This window comes from Nerophis lumbriciformis, linkage group LG20 (genome assembly GCF_033978685.3).
Source record: "Nerophis lumbriciformis linkage group LG20, RoL_Nlum_v2.1, whole genome shotgun sequence".
Classification (NCBI taxonomy): domain Eukaryota; kingdom Metazoa; phylum Chordata; class Actinopteri; order Syngnathiformes; family Syngnathidae; genus Nerophis; species Nerophis lumbriciformis.
In genome coordinates this window covers 11,461,629-11,479,535 of record NC_084567.2, presented here as the reverse complement: position 1 = coordinate 11,479,535, position 17,907 = coordinate 11,461,629, and the positions used below count along the sequence as shown (strand labels likewise).

The following is a 17,907-nucleotide window of genomic DNA, read 5'->3' as shown; positions in this document are numbered from 1 at the left end:
GGGTGTATATTGTAGCGTCCCGGAAGAGTTAGTGCTGCAAGGGGTTCTGGGTATTTGTTCTGTTGTGTTTATGTTGTGTTACGGTGCGGATGTTCTCCCGAAATGTGTTTTTCATTCTTGTTTGGTGTGGGTTCACAGTGTGGCGCATATTTGTAACAGTGTTAAAGTTGTTTATACGGCCACCTTCAGTGTGACCTGTATGGCTGTTGACCAAGTATGCTTTGGATTCACTTGTGTGTGTGAAAAGCCGTAGATATTATGTGATTGGGCCGGCACGCAAAGACAGTGCCTTTAAGGTTTATTGGCGCTCTGTACTTCTCCCTACGTCCGTGTACCACTCCGTACAGCGGCGTTTTAGAAAATCATAAATTTTACTTTTTGAAACCGATACCGATAATTTCCGATATTACATTTTAAAGCATTTATCGGCCGAAAATATTGGCAGTCCAATATTATCAGACATCTGTAGTTATGATATACATTACTTATGGGCGTAAATGCTGCCGACTAAAGCTGCAAAATACGGATAGATTACGCCGGGATTAAGGTCAAAGATTTACACGGATGAATACCCTCGCTACCCTTTTCTAGCACGACACCCCCTTTTATTGATTAAAGTGAATCCGTTACTTTTATCTAATGTAAACCCTTATGCTAATCTTGCTTGCACGTGCCCTCATTGGGTCAAACACCGGGATTATTTGTGTTTGCTGCGTACGAATATTCAGTAAGAAACCATGTCTTTCAAACGGTCGCTTTTGAAGTTGCGGCTGTTCATGGTACTGCCCCGAGCTGGATAAACCTGCACCTTGGAGAAAAAAAAAGAAAAAAAAAATGGTCATGACCTGTAGCACCAGGTTTTGTGGGCGTTTTCCTATGTTTTGTGTTTTGGTTCCTGTCTGGCGCCCTTATTTTTTAGTTTATCTAGGTCGGGGGTCAGCAGCCCGCGGCTCTTTAGCGCCACCCTAGTGGCTCCCTGGACCTCTTTCAGAGATGTGTGAAAGTGGAAAAAGATGAAGAAAATGTTTTATTTTTTGTTTTTAATATATTTTCTGTAGGAAAACAAACATGACACAACCCTTCCTAATTGTTCGAAATCCCACTGTTTATGTTATACATGCTTCACTAATGACAGTATTTGGCGAGCACCGTTTTGTCCTACTAATTTCAGCGATCCTTGAACTCACCGTGGTTTGTTTACATGTACAACTTTCTCCGACGCTGCCACAGAAAGGCGTGTTTTATGCCACTTCTTCTTTGTGCCATTTTGTCCACCAAACTTTTTATGCTGTGCGTGAATGCACAAAGGTGTGTTGTAACTTATGGGTTATATAGTTCATGTGTGATGATCATTCATAATTTGCACACTTGATTTAATTGCTGATAAATTAATCTATTATTATTAACAGCTAAAAAGAGTTAAAAGGGAATTGATTTGATTTATACATGTATTTGATATTGATTATTTGAGAAACACTGACACTGAATGGAGTTGTTTTCTACTTCATAGCCTAACAAAGGGTTAACTAAAATACTGCATGTTCCACAATTCATTGCTGCAAACCGGATGTAAAAAAGACCGGGAGCAGGTGCATTGTGGTTGATGAGATTGAGGATTACGAGCCTACGGATGAATGAATGAACGACAGATAACAAGATAAAAGGATCGTTTTGTACCATTTTGTATGCCCATTTTTTTCTCATATAAAGTACAACTTTATTTACACATTTCCGACGTCCTGTCCAATACTTTGATCGTAGTTAATCTACAAGGTGAGCTTTTTCGATGTTATTGATTTGCTGGAGTGCTTATCAGGCATATTCGGTCAATGCATGACTGCAAGCTAATCGATGCTAACATACTAAATAGGCTAGCTGTATGTACATATTGTATAATCATGCCTCATTTGTAGGTATATTTCAGCTCATTTAATTTCCTTTACTTATGTCTTCTGTGTATTTAATTTGTCTCATGACACATTATCTGTAGAGATGTCCGATAATATCGGCAGTCCGATATTATCGGCCGATAATTGCTTTAAAATGTAATATCGGAAATGATCGGTATCGGTTTCAAAAAGTAAAATGTATGACTTTTTAAAACGCCGCTGTGTACACGGACGTAGGGAGAAGTACAGAGCGCCAATAAACCTTAAAGGCACTGCCTTTGCGTGCCGGCCCAATCACATAATATCTACGATTTTTCACACACACAAGTGAATGCCATGCATACTTGGTCAACAGCCATACAGGTCACACTGAGGGTGGCCATATAAACAACTTTAACACTGTTACAAATATGCTCCACACTGTGAACCCACACCAAACAAGAATGATAAACACATTTCGGGAGAACATCCGCACCGTAACACAACATAAACACAACAGAACAAATACCCAGAACCCTTTGCAGCACTAACTCTTCCGGGACGCTACAATATACACCCCCCCCCCCCACCAACTCAACCTCGCCCCCCGCCCCCCTCAAACCACGCCCACCTCAACCTCCTCATGCTCTCTCAGGGAGAGCATGTCCCAAATTCCAAGCTGCTGTTTTGAGGCATGTTAAAAAAAAAAAAGCACTTTGTGACTTCAATAATAAATATGGCAGTGCCATGTTGGCATTTTTTTCCATAACTTGAGTTGATTTATTTTGGAAAACCTTGTTACATTGTTTAATGCATCCAGCGGGGCATCAGAACAAAATGAGGCATAATAATGTGTTAATTCCACGACTGTATATATCGGTATCGGTTGATATCGGAATCGGTAATTAAGAATTGGGGTTTATCGGATATCGGCAAAAAAGCCATTATCGGACATCTCTAATTATCTGTATGTAATATTGGCTGCATTTCTGATATTGTTTGTGTGCAATGTTGTTCCAGACCACAGCAAACGCTACCCAGCTCGCAAAGATTGTAATAAATCCATTGGAAGAAGACAGCCTGCAGTTTCCTATAACTTGGACACACACATCTATACCTTTGGCCATTCTGAGCCAGTAATTTTCAGAACTTATCTCATCCTGTGAGAAGCCTCCATTTTACTAATGATTTCCAATGATGCAAAAATGTGTAGAATAATTATTAAAATACAACATTTCCGTCAACGAAGATTTGCGTCGGCCTTTGATAGTAGGCTAATATAGCTAATGTAGACACTTGCATCATGTGTTGCCTTCATTATAACACTTATCGAAGGCTTTTAATTTTTTGCGGCTCCAGACAGATTTTTTTTATTTATTTTTTGGTCCAATATGGCTCTTTCAACATTTTGGGTTTCCGACCCCTGATCTCGGTTCAGCTGTTGCTGCGGTCTTTGTTGGAACATTGCTTTGTGAATGCTTTTAGATGTCTACTCTGCTTCACGTGTGTAAACCGTCGCTGTTGTTCAGCATTCTGTTCAGTTTACTTTGAAGCCTGTTTAGTTTCTCATAGCTTCCCCTATTGTTCTTGTGCACTCCCGGCTGCACAATTCATTTTTGTTCTTTTTCGTATATTAGACAGCTTTTACCTGCAGGCTGTCTACTGCTTCCCTCTTCATTTGTCACAAAATTTAAGAAAAATAAAAAGACATCTTAAAAAAACGTCTGGACCTAACTACCCGTCAGAAAAGACGTGTTTTAGTTTTTTTTTACAACGAATAGGCCAACCTAACCTAGCATGATGTTGTTGTTAAAATGTGAGCGTAATGTTTGGTCTCATTTGAAATGTGGACTCGTCAGACCACAGAACACTTTTATACTTTGCATGAGTCTATTCTAGATGAGCTCGGGCCCAGCAAAGCCAGCGGCGTTTCTGGGTGTTGTTGATAAATGGCTTTGGCTTTGCATAGTAGAGTTTTAAAGGCCTACTGAAAGCCACTACTACCGACCACGCAGTCTGATAGTTTATATATCAATGATGAAATCTTAACATTGCAACACATGCCAATACGGCTGGGTTAGCTTACTAAAGTGCAATCTTAAATTTTGCGCGAAATATCCTGCTGAAAACGTCTCGGTATGATGACGTCTGCGCGTGACGTCACGGATTGTAGAGGACATTTTGGGACAGCATGGTGGCCAGCTCTTAAGTCGTCTGTTTTCATCGCAAAATTCCACAACACATTCTGGACATCTGTGTTGGTGAATCTTTTGCAATTTGTTCAATGAACAATGGAGACAGCAAAGAAGAAAGCTGTAGGTGGGAAGCGGTGTATTGCGGGCGGCTGCAGCAACACAAACACAGCCGGTGTTTCATTGTTTACATTCCCGAAAGATGACAGTCAAGCTTTACCATTGGCCTGTGGAGAACTGGGACAACAGAGACTCTTACCAGGAGGACTTTGAGTTGGATACGCAGACGCGGTACCGTGAGTACGCATGCAGCTGCGGCTTCCAAACATTTGATCGCTGGCCCGTACGTGCGTGCCGCTATGTGCATGTCACGTACGTAACTTTGTGGACTTTGGGGAAATATATGTGCCATATGAACTTTGGGTAGGTGAACGGTACTTTGGGCTGTGGGATTGAGTGTGTTGTGCAGGTGTTTGAGTTGTATTGGCGGGTTATATGGACGGGAGGGGGGAGGTGTTTGTTATGCGGGATTAATTTGTGGCATATTAGGCTAATAGAGTATATATATGTCCTGTGTTTATTTACTGTTTTAGTCATTCCCAGCTGAATATCAGGTCCCACCCGCCTCTCACAGCATCTTCCCTATCTGAATCGCTCCCACTGCCCTCTAGTCCTTCACTCTCACTTTCCTCATCCACGAATCTTTCATCCTCGCTCAAATTAATGGGGAAATCATCGCTTTCTCTGTTCGAATCGCTCTCGCTGCTGGTGGCCATGATTGTAAACAATGTGCAGATGTGAGGAGCTCCACAACCTGTGACGTCACGCGCGTATCGTCTGCTACTTCCGGTACAGGCAAGGCTTTTTTAACAGCGACCAAAAGTTGCGAACTTTATCGTCGATGTTCTCTACTAAATCCTTTCAGCAAAAATATGGCAATATCGCGAAATGATCAAGTATGACACATAGAATGGACCTGCTATCCCCGTTTAAATAAGAAAATCGCATTTCAGTAGGCCTTTAACTTGCACTTACAGATGTAGCGACCAACTGTAGTTACTGACAGTGGTTTTCTGAAGTGTTCCTGAGCCCATGTGGTGATATCCTTTACACACTGATGTCGGTTTTTGATGCAGTACCGCCTGAGGGATCGAAGGTCACGGGCATTCAATGTTGGTTTTCGGCCTTGCAGTGATTTCTCCAAGTTCTCTGAACCTTTTGATGATATTACGGACCGTAGATGGTGAAATCCCTAAATTCCTTGCAATGGAATTGATAAATGTTGTTCTTAAACTGTTCCGACAATTTGCTCACGCATGTGTTCACAAAGTGGTGACCCTCGCCCCATCCTTGTTTGTGAATGACTGAGCATTTCATGGAAGCTGCTTTTATACCCAATCATGGCACCCAACTGTTCCCAATTAGCCTGTTCACCTGTGGGATGTTCCAAATAAGTGTTGGATGAGCATTCCTCAACTTTCTCAGTCTTTTTTGCCACTTGTGCCAGCTTTTTTGAAACAAGTTGCAGGCATCACAATCCAAATGAGCTAATTTTGCAAAAAATAACAAAGTTTACCAGTTAGAACATTAAATATATTGTCTTTGCAGTCTATTCAATTGAATATAAGTTGAAAAGGATTTGCAAATCATTGTATTCTGTTTTTATTTGCCATTTACACAACGTGCCAACTTCACTGGTTTTGTGTTTAGTACAATACTGGACTTTTAATATGCCACAATTCTATTAGACCTTCTCTGATTAGGTCCGATTAAGCCCGTTAAGTCCAGTATCGCCGCTTGCTAATCGCTACCAGGACGTGACCTTTCTGCTAATCTGTCCAAACACAAAAAGGCCGGGTGCCAAGATTATGCCACGAAGGTCTGGCATGGGTCAAGCGCCGGGACGTATGAGGTTTGTCGTCTTTGTGACACGGGAAAAGGAAGATGATTGAACATCCGGTGTGATTACGCCAGTCAAAAGCACGCGCTGAGAGGAAGCATGACAAAGGGAGATGAGGAAGGAGGATTTGGAAAACAGCCCTGATGAGCCCATCTTTGAGCATCACAAGTAGAAAATGTGTCACTTAGTCAGACTGAGTAGGACTTTTAAGTGGGACGTTCGTTGATTACATCCACTTATGCAAATACATTACTTTTTTTTTTTCAAATTTTGCCCATCATCCTGCGAGCATGAGGCGTCTAACAATGCCGCTGATGGGAATTCATCTATTCCGCCTATTAAAGGGGAACATTATCACCAGACCTATGTAAGCGTCAATATATACCTTGATGTTGCAGAAAAAAACACCATATATTTTTTTAACCGATTTCCGAACTTTAAATGGGTGAATTTTGGCGAATTAAACGCCTTTCTAATATTCGCTCTCGGAGCGATGACGTCACACATCGGGAAGCAATCCGCCATTTTCTCAAACACATCCGTACCTTGGAGACATCATGCCTCGTCGGTGTGTTGTCAGAGGGTGTAACAACACGAACAAGGACGGATTCTAGTTGCACCAGTGGCCCAAAGATGCGAAAGTGGCAAGAAATTGGACGTTTGTTCCGCACACTTTACAGACGAAAGCTATGCTACGACAGAGATGGCAAGAATGTGTGGATATCCTGCGACACTCAAAGCAGATGCATTTCCAACGATAAAGTCAAAGAAATCTGCCGCCAGACCCCCAGGAAAAGAGAGCGGATGGGGGTATGTCTACAGAATATATCAATTGATGAAAATTGGGCTGTCTGCACTCTCAAAGTGCATGTTGTTGCCAAATGTATTTCATATGCTGTAAACCTAGTTCATAGTTGTTAGTTTCCTTTAATGCCAAACAAACACATACCAATCGTTGGTTAGAAGGCGATCGCCGAATTCGTCCTCGCTTTCTCCCGTGTCGCTGGCTGTCGTGTCGTTTTCGTCGGTTTCGCTTGCATACGGTTCAAACCGATATGGCTCAATAGCTTCAGTTTCTTCTTCAATTTCGTTTTCGCTACCTGCCTCCACACTACAACCATCCGTTTCAATACATGCGCAATCTGTTGAATCGCTTAAGCCGCTGAAATCCGAGTCTGAATCCGAGCTAATGTCGCTATAGCTTGCTGTTCTATGCGCCATGTTTGTTTGTATTGGCATCACTATGTGATGTCACAGGAAAATGGACAGGTGTATATAACGATGGTTAAAATCAGGCACTTTGAAGCTTTTTTTTAGGGATATTGCGTAATGGGTAAAATTTTGAAAAAAACTTCGAAAAATAAAATAAGCCACTGGGAACTGATTTTTAATGGTTTTAACCCTTCTGAAATTGTGATAATGTTCCCCTTTAAGCCCTCAAAAAATACCTCCAAAAATAACCAGCGAAGCTCTAATTTCATGCCGTGACCTGCATATTACCAAACCATTGTTATTGTAAGAGCTAACACAGAGGAACTACTTTTCTGGCGGCGGGACACAGCGCCTCACTCACACGGCTCCTCCGGCCATAGCGAGGCTGCTGTATCGCCTTTGAGTTTAGAGAAGTTATTACTCGGTTATAAATCATGCCTCTCAACTAGAGATGTCCGATAATGGCTTTTTTGCCGATATCCTATATTCCGATATTGTCCAACTCTTAATTACCGATTCCGATATCAACCGATACCGATATATACAGTCGTGGAATTAACACATTATTATGCCTAATTTTGTTGTGATGCCCCGCTGGATGCATTAAACAATGTAACAAGGTTTTCTAAAATAAATCAACCCAAGTTATGGAAAAAAATGCCGACATGGCACTGCCATATTTATTATTGAAGTCACAAAGTGCATTATTTTTTTTTAACATGCCTCAAAACAGCAGCTTGGAATCTGGGACATGCTCCCAAATGCGGAAGTTGCGGTGCGCAGGGTTGGAGGGGGTTTCAGCGGGGGGTGTATATTGTAGCGTCCAAGAAGAGTTAGTGCTGCACGGGGTTCTGGGTATTTGTTCTGTTGTGTTTATGTTGTGTTATGGTATTGTGTTTGTCATTCTTGTTTGGTGTGAGTTCCCAGTGTGAAGTAAGTCTGGTGCTGAAAGATACAAACATCCCAGTGAGGTCAAACAGTGAAGGTGACTGTTTTGTTATGTTCTTATTTTGTCCATGAAACATTTAACGCTAGCATACTTTTCAGTTTCATTTAGTTAGACAAGGTTTCGCTATGATAGAAGGTATTTTTTTTTTTTTTTTTACCTTGACAGGTTTCAGTTGTCAAGTGAAGAAGGCTGCAGATGACAGTTGAAACACGTCAAGGTAAGATATCTCATCTATCACAGCAAATTCTTGTCTGATTACAAGAAACTGAAAAAAAAGCTCAACAAGACGACATAATGAACTGTTTTGAGTTTTAGTGCTACATGACAACGCTCCAAGGCTCTCATAAAGTCTGCCATGATTAGTGGTCACCAACACAGAGGGCGCTCTCCGTCAACTTTTTGGCATGACTTATGATTATATTCTTAGAACCGTACAACTTTTTCTCATACAATACAATTTTATTCTCGAAACAAAACAGCTTTTTCTCATGAATTACGATTTTATTTTCAGAACCTTATGACTTTTTTAATATATATTGACTTTTTTCCTCATAAAACATAATTTTATTGTTAGAAACTTACAACAGTTTCCTCATATATTGACTTTTTCTCACTTATTACTACTTTATTCTCAGAACCTTACAACTTTTTCTCATGAATTACTATTTTATTCTGAGAAGCGTAATGACTTTCCCTTCATAACTTAACCTATTATTCTCAGAACCTTACAACTTTTTCTCCATATATTACGATTTTATTCTCAGAACCGTACTTTTCCTCATATATTATGATTTTATTCTCAGAACTAGAGATGTCCGATAATATCGGGCTGCCGATATTATCGGCCGATAAATGCTTTAAAATGTAATATCGGAAATTATCGGTATCAGTTTCAAAAAGTAAAATTTATGACTTTTTAAAACGCCGCTGTACGGAGTGGTACACGGACGTAGGGAGAAGTACAGAGCGCCAATAAACCTTAAAGGCACTGCCTTTGCGTGCCGGCCCAATCACATAACATCTACGGCTTTTCACACACACAAGTGAATGCAATTCATACTTGGTCAACAGCCATACAGGTCACACTGAGGGTGGCCGTATAAACAACTTTAACACGGTTACAAATATGCGCCACACTGTGAACCCACACCAAACAAGAATGACAAACACATTTCGGGAGAACATCCGCACCGTAACACAACAGAAAAAATACCCAGAACCCCTTGCAGCACTAACTCTTCCGGGACGCTACAATATATACCACCGCTATCCCCCTTTTTGTCATGTTTTACAATTTTATCTGAGAACCTTGCAACTTTTCCTCATATGTTACCACTTTCTTCTCGTAAGTGTCACTATGTCCATGTGTGTTAAAGGGGAACATTATCACCAGACCTATGTAAGCGTCAATATATACCTTGATGTTGCAGAAAAAAGAACTTTTTTTTTTTTAACCGATTTCCGAACTCTGAATGGGTGAATTTTGGCGAATTAAACGCCTTTCTAATATTCACTCTCGGAGCGATGACGTCACAACGTGGCGTCACATCGGGAAGCAATCCGCCATTTTCTCAAACACCGAGTCAAATCAGCTCTGTTATTTTCCGTTTTTTCGACTGTTTCCGTATCTTGGAGACATCATGCCTCGTCGGTGTGTTGTCGGAGGGTGTAACAACACGAACAGGGATGGATTCAAGTTGCACCAGTGGCCCAAAGATGCGAAAGTGGCAAGAAATTGGACGTTTGTTCCGCACACTTTACCGACGAAAGCTATGCTACGACAGAGATGGCAAGAATGTGTGGATATCCTGCGACACTCAAAGCAGATGCATTTCCAACGATAAAGTCAAAGAAATCTGCCGCCAGACCCCCATTGAATCTGCCGGTGTGTGTGAGCAATTCAGGGACAAAGGACCTCGGTAGCACGGCAAGCAATGGCGGCAGTTTGTTCCCGCAGACGAGCGAGCTAAACCCCCTATCGACCCTAGCTTCCCTGGCCTGCTGACATCAACTCCAAAGCTGGACAGATCAGCTTTCAGGAAAAGAGCACGGATGAGGGTATGTCTACAGAATATATTAATTGATGAAAATTGGGCTGTCTGCACTCTCAAAGTGCATGTTGTTGCCAAATGTATTTCATATGCTGTAAACCTAGTTCATAGTTGTTAGTTTCCTTTAATGCCAAACAAACACATACCAATCGTTGGTTAGAAGGCGATCGCCGAATTCGTCCTCGCTTTCTCCCGTGTCGCTGGCTGTCGTGTCGTTTTCGTCGGTTTCGCTTGCATACGGTTCAAACCGATATGGCTCAATAGCTTCAGTTTCTTCTTCAATTTCGTTTTCGCTACCTGCCTCCACACTACAACCACCCGTTTCAATACATGCGTAATCTGTTGAATCGCTTAAGCCGCTGAAATCCGAGTCTGAATCCGAGTCTGAATCCGAGCTAATGTCGCTATAGCTTGCTGTTCTTTCCGCCATGTTTGTTTGTGTTGGCTTGACTATGTGACGTCACAGGAAAATGGACGGGTGGTTAAAATCAGGCACTTTGAAGCTTTTTTTAGGGATATTGCGTGATGGGTAAAATTTTGAAAGAAACTTCGAAAGATATAATAAGCAACTGGGAACTGATTTTTAATGGTTTTAACAATTCTGAAATTGTGATAATGTTCCCCTTTAACGCTGCTAAAAGTAGCCCCATGTATACTCTGACCAACCCTGTACAAAGATCAACCAGATGCTACTCGAGTCTGTGGGAACACTGGGGCCTGATGAACTTGGATGAACTTTTTAACGACACTATGTCCTGTTTGTTTTTGTGTGTGGATCTCACTCTTTGACTTCATTGTACTAACAAGCCAAGTATGCGGCCTTAATGAAGTTTGATGATGATGACTGACAAGTGTGTGGCGAGGCTCCTTGTTGCTTTCTTGTGTTGAAACATTGTTTAGTGACACAAACTTGCTCATTTAAATTAGGCACGCAGCTTTAAAAACTATGTTTACTATTTAATGAGACAATAGCCTGACTGTATGCTTCAAGGTTTTTTTACCTGATGACATCACCGGTCAGGAATGCGGTCAAACAGGTGCGCCTGTTTGCCAAATTAAATCATGTAAACATGAATGCCCTTGCTGGTGTGTTGTGGATCGGCTAACCACTGCTGACCACTTGACTCGGTCCGGTTTGCACAGAGAATCCGGTCCAAGGGTCTAAGGAAAAAGGGGCCACTCACAGCTCCAGGATGAGGATGACCTCGGCCTTGTTCTCAAAGACCTCGTGGAGCGTGATGATGTTGGGGTGCTGGATCTCCTTCAGGATGTCCACCTCGCGCTCGATGTCTTCCCTCGTCACCCCCCGGCGGCTCGACTTGCTGCGCCGCTTCTTGATGAACTTGGCGGCGTACTCGGCGCCCGTGCTCCGGTGACGGCAGCGCCGGACCACCGCAAACTGTCCGCTGTGGACGAGAGAGAGAGGACGGCGTTGTGAGTCAGGGGCAGAAAAGATGACAACATCAAAGTCAACCGTCAGGAATACCCCCATCATCCAGGGGGTCGTACGTGCAATCAGCAGCGTGGGCTTTGACGAGAATGTGGCAGTAGAAGCAATTTCAATAAACTAGTGATCATTCAGAAGATGGCAGTCGGAGCATTTTGAGTGTAATGATAGCTCTGTGTGCGCTTTAAAATGTTAGTTGTGCATCAAGCTGTTGTTATAAAAGTCATGCATGAATTTTACTTGCTGTACTCATCAGCGCCATTAATGCTAGCTCACTGGTGTGCTGGAGCCTATCCATAGCCAACAGATCGCCAGAATTACAATTTTTTGGGGAAAAAATTAGCATTGTGATGCAAAACACCAATGTCCACTGCAGAGGACGCTGGTTCTGAGGAGGACATATCAATCAATCAATCAAACAATGTTTACTTATATAGCCCTAAATCACGAGTGTCTCAAAGGGCTGCACAAGCCACAACAAAATCCTCCGCTCAGATCCCACATCAGGGCAAGGAAAAATTCAACCCAATGGGACAATGAGAAACCTTGGAAAGGACCCCCCCCCACCCCTGGGCGACCGGTGCAATGGACGTCGAGTGGATCTAGCATAATATTGTGAGAGTCCAGTCCATAGTGGATCTAACATAATAGTGAGAGTCCAGTCCATAGTGAATCTAACATAATAGTGAGAGTCCAGTCGATAGTGGATCTAACATAACAGTGAGAGTCCAGTCCATAGTGGATCTAACATAACAGTGAGAGTCCAGTCCATAGTGGATATAACATAATAGTGAGAGTCCAGTCCATAGTGGATCTAACATAATAGTGAGAGTCTGGTCGATAGTGAATCTAACATAATAGTGAGAGTCCAGTCCATAGTGGATCTAACATAATATTGTGAGAGTCCAGTCCATAGTGGTTCGAACATAATAGTGAGAGTCCAGTCCATAGTTGATCTAACATAATAGTGAGAGTCCAGTCCATAGTGGATCTAACATAATAGTGAGAGTCCAGTCCATAGTGGATCTAACATAATAGTGAGAGTCCAGTCCATAGTGGATCTAACATAATAGTGAGAGTCCAGTCCATAGTGGATCTAACATAATAGTGAGAGTCCAGTCCATAGTGGATCTAACATAATAGATGAATGACAATGCCGATTTTATTCAAATGAAATGTATAAAGTATCAGTAGAGTTGAAAAAGTTGCCTCTGGATTGAAGCTTCTTTCAGATATGTCTGATTTGTGACCCCAAAACACTTCCAAAGTTTGCGAATAAATAGATATGATCAAAATAGTATCAATCTCACCGAGATTGCTGAGCCATTTTGCGAGATAACGAGGAAGCCAGTCACGTGATTTGTGACATAGTGGAAGGAACCACAGATCCCTCCTCCATCAACAACAATGCTAATCAAGCACACTTTGGGAAAAATTAGAATCCAGGACCTTATATTTTTGAGCCCGAACACAAAGAGGATGAGCAATACGTTTTAGAAGTCGAGAGCTAAACAGATGTAGCTTTATTGAAACACCCTTGCGTCAGCAGCATTGCTAGGTGCTAAACATAAAAACTAAGGCTGGGCGATATATCGAATATACTCGATATATCGAGGGTTTGTCTCTGTGCGATATAGAAAATGACTACATTGTGATATTCGAGTATACGTTCTCACGCATTTGCTTTTAGCTGCGGGCATTACACTGCATGCGTTTCTCACTCTTTCTTGTCTCTCCTTCTCACAAAGACTTAAAACAAGCGCACCTTCTTACATACGTCACGTGTGCAACGTCACACGCTCCCGCGGAGCAGACAGGTAGCGACATGGTAACGTTAGCTGTGATGCTAACAGTGAGGTGCGGGTGGTAATAGGAGAGAGAAAGAAGGTGCGAATCTAGTAACAAATGGAGGAAGAATTAATTCCCAAGAAAAACAGCACGGGGTCCATCGTCTGGCGGTGGTTTGGCTTCAAGCGGGAATATGTTGAACAAGTATGCGGCAAAAGCGTTGCTACAAAAAGTAGCACCACTGCTAATGTAGCATCATTTGAAAAGTCACCCACTAGAGAATGGAGAGTGCTTGAAACTCCGCATGTCAACATTTCCGGCCGGTGCCACACCAACAAAATGCCGAAGCAACCATTTCCACATCAACACCGTATGAAAAAATCAGTCAACAACAGAAGGAGATAACATCCGCGGTAACCTACCACATAGCGAAGGACATACACTATTTGATATGCAGCTTATTTTTATTTGACACTTATTGAAATATCTTGTGTGACATCATGCACAAAAGTGCACTTTATTTGTTTTAAACTATTGTAGTGGCGTTCGCAGAGTCAGGTCGGGCTTAAACCGCCACGGATAAGATGTACCCCCGTGCTACCTGCCGCATTCGGGCAGATGGGGCTCGTAAACCTGGTAAGGCAGCCCATCTAGGAGAAGGAAGTCTCCAATCTCATAACCACTGACGCCTTGCGGTCAACCCACTCGAGGGTAAGGCTAAGGGAGTAAACCCTGACAGAAAATCAGGAGCCGGAGTCCTGAAGGCGGTTTGACGTTGTAGCGTCATTCCGGCAACTCCTGCGGCGTCGCTGGTGCCAAGTTGTATCGACACTCGTCGCTCCCTTGGATCCACCAGCCATGCGGAGAGGGGGGGCTTGCTGCCTGGACAACAGCTTGCCCTCCATAGTTCCATGCCCAGGCCGTGTAGATCCACTGCAGAGGTCACTCCAGCAGATATCGATTCTAAGCCCATCCGATTGGCGAAAGAAACGGGTGCCAGGGGCCATCTCGCAGTGAGACCCACCCCCTTTTTGGATCTACCCCATCGTCTCCCGAGACGGAAGGATGCTGACGACGAGTGGAGTTCTGTACAAAAAGTGCACTTTGATTTAGTGTTGTTTTGATATGTCATCTTAGTGACATCATGCACAAAAGTGCACTCATAGTTTGTTTTAAAAAGTCTCTGACAATCTTGCACTTTCTGTTTTGAAATGACATGAATGTTTGTGCCACTGCTTAATAACCGTTTAATAAATACAGTTTTGCTAAATTGACTTAGTTGTGATTTGCCTCTCTACATGAAAGTTTAAAATAAGCATATATTAATGCAGTATGAAGAAGAATGTTTTAATGTAGACACATAGAATCATACTGCTGTGATTATATGCATCAAGTGTTCATTCAAGGCTAAGGCAAAATATCCAGATATATATCGTGTATCGTGACATGGCCTAATCCAGGGGTCGGCAACCTTTACCAGTCAAAGAGCCATTTTGACCAGTTTCACAAATTAAAGAAAACAATGGGAGCCACAAAAATCTTTTGAAATTTAAAATGAAATAACACTGCATACAAAGTTTTTTTTCTTGCTTTGTGCTATGTATAAACCAAGGGTCTTAGACACGCGGTCCACACCTTAATATGAAAATTAAATGTTAGTGCGGCCCGCGGGTTTTATATGAATGGCGCTTGACAGCGTCATACTTGTCAACCCTCCCAATTTTTCCGGCAGACTACGAACTTCAAAACATCTATTCTCTCGAACGTGCCGTGATGGTACAGCATTTAGCGCCCACTACAACCAGCGTGCTGGCCCAGCCACAAGTTTTATGGGGCTTCTACTTGCTCACGTACGTGACAGCAAGGCATACTTGGTCAACAACCACACAGGTTACACTGACGGTGGCGGTATAAAAAACTTTAACACTCTTACTAATAATGCGCCACACTGTGAACCCACACCAAACAAGAATGACAAACACATTTCGGGAGAACATCTGCACCGTAACACAACATAAACACAACAGAACAAATACCCAGAATCCCATGCAGCCCTAACTCTTCCGGGCTACATTATACACCCCCGCTACCAAACCCCGCCCACCTCAACCGACGCAAAAAAAGGGGGGGGCGGGGGGGGGGGTTGGTGTTAGCGGGGGTGTATAATGTAGCCCGAAAGAGTCAGGGCTGCATGGGATTCTGGGTATTTGTTCTGTTGTGTTTATGTTGTGTTAAGGTGCAGATGTTCTCCCGAAATGTGTTTGTCATTCTTGTTTGGTTTTGGTTCAAAGTGTGGCGCATTATTAGTAAGAGTGTTAAAGTTGTTTTATATGGCCACCGTCAGTGTAACCTGTGTGGCTGTTGACCAAGTATGCCTTGCTGTCACTTACGTGTGCAAGCAGAAGATGCATATAACAAGAGGCTGGGCTGGCACGCTGTTTATGCAGATTGTAGAGGGCGCTAAATGCTGTACCATCATGGCACGCCCTTATTATTATTGTAAGAGTGAAAATCGGAGAATATTAATCCCGGGAGTTTTCTGCAAGAGGCACTGAAATCCAGAAGTCTCCCGGGAAAATCGGTGAGCCGTATCAGAGTGATCAAAGAGCCGCATCCGGAGCCGCGGGTTGCCGACCCCTGGCCTAAACATATCAAGATATTAATAAAAAGCCATATCGCCCAACCCTAATACAAACTAACCATAACAAACCAGAATAAAACAAACACTTACTGTAATAGTTTCCCTCTAGCTGGGATGCCGACCGACACAACGCTGACATAATTCCGTTTAGATAAAGATTCAATCGCAATCTTCACAAAGTGTTACAATAATTGCCCGTAACTAGCGTCTTTTTGTGTCTTTTTCGGCATCTTGGGGATGTCAAAGTGGACCAGCCTGTGGGTCCATGGCCACATTTGTCTACTAGCAGGTGAGATATGCCTAAATTATAATCTAGAATATACTTTTAGCAAGTTTGAGAATAAACCAGAAGGAGCCGCCGGCTCAGTGTGTCAACAATAGCAGCGTAAACTAGCATTAGCTCACTGCTATCAATGCGCCGCTAAAATAGTCCGTCTGCGTTGGCGCTTATAATAACAATATCACTCATATTTGGTACATTTTCAGGTCATGACATGTAAATGGATTATTGTTGGCGGTTTCCGGATGTTTTTAGAGAGCGTATAATGAGCGCAACAGAGGACCATCGATCTGTTGACTCAATTGTTGGCTACTCAGTGGCCTAGTGGTTAGAGTGTTGTGAGTTCAAACCCCAGCTGAGTCATACCAAAGACTATAAAAATAGGACACATTACCTCCCTGCTTGGCACTCAGCATCAAGGGTTGGAATTGGGGGTTAAATCACCAAAAATGATCCCCGGGCGCGGCACCGCTGCTGCCCACTGCTCCCCTCACCTCCCAGGGGGTGATCAAGGGGATGGGTCAAATGCAGAGGACAAATTTCACACCTAGTGTGTGTGTGTGACAATCATTGGTACTTTAACTTTAACTTATTTATTTACGATTTGAAATGCATAAAAAAGCCCAGCACGTGTGTTCTTTTCTTACATAAGGATTGTGAATAATAAACACCAAATCTCTTCGCAATTTTTGAGTATTTCCAGTACGACTGACCTGATAATATGATCAGAGTGCAGAAGCGTTACCACAGTGACGTCATTCCACCCCGAATCTACGGAAATTGCTGAAAATAATCAAAGCGGAACATTTGAAATGGACGACTGAATTTGTGTGATTTTGTCACGTTTAGACAGTATTTTCACATGCTTTGTGGATTGTAAATACAATTGGATATAGTTTAATGCAGTGTTTTTCAACCTTTTTTGAGCCAAGGTACAGTTTTTGCGTTGAAAAAATGCGGAGGCACACCACCAGCAGAAATCATTAAAAAAAAACGAAACTCAGTTGACAGTAAAAAGTCGTTGTCGCAATTGTTGGATATGACTTTAAACCATAACCAACTATGCAGCAATGTAGCTCTTGTCTCAAAGTAGGTGTACTGTCACCACTTGTCACATTACGCCAATTTTTGCTGTTTTCCTGTGTAGTGTTTTGGTTCTTGTCTTGCGCTCCTATTTTGGTGGCTTTTTCTCTTTTTTTGGTATTTTCCTGTAACAGTTTCATGTCTTCCTTTGAACGATATTTCCCGCATCTACTATATTTTAGCAATCAAGAATATTTCAGTTGTTTTCATCCTTCTTTGTGGGGACATTGTTGACTGTCATGTCATGTTATTTAGTCATTGGTGGAGCATAATATTGTTTTTAACATGGCTGTGCAGCACTTTGGAAACATTGTTGTTGTGTAAATGTGCTATATAAATAAAGTGGATTGGATTGGATGTACATTGTGGACGCCGTCTTTGCTCCACAGTAAGTCTTTGCTGTCGTCCAGCATTCTGTTTTTGTTTACTTTGTAGCCAGTTCAGTTTTAGTTTCGTTCTGTATAGCCTTCCCTAAGCTTCAATGCCTTTTCTTAGG

At 42.4% G+C, this 17,907-nt stretch overlaps 1 protein-coding gene across 1 annotated transcript in view; it reads right to left on the bottom strand.

Moving 5' to 3' along the window:
* Positions 1-17,907, bottom strand: part of dapk1 (death-associated protein kinase 1) — a 178,193-nt gene that overhangs the window by 104,049 nt on the left and 56,237 nt on the right. The window contains exon 3 of the mRNA XM_061980418.1: positions 11,357-11,578. Coding sequence (XP_061836402.1) covers positions 11,357-11,578 — 222 coding nt within the window. The remainder of the gene's footprint in view (positions 1-11,356; positions 11,579-17,907) is intronic.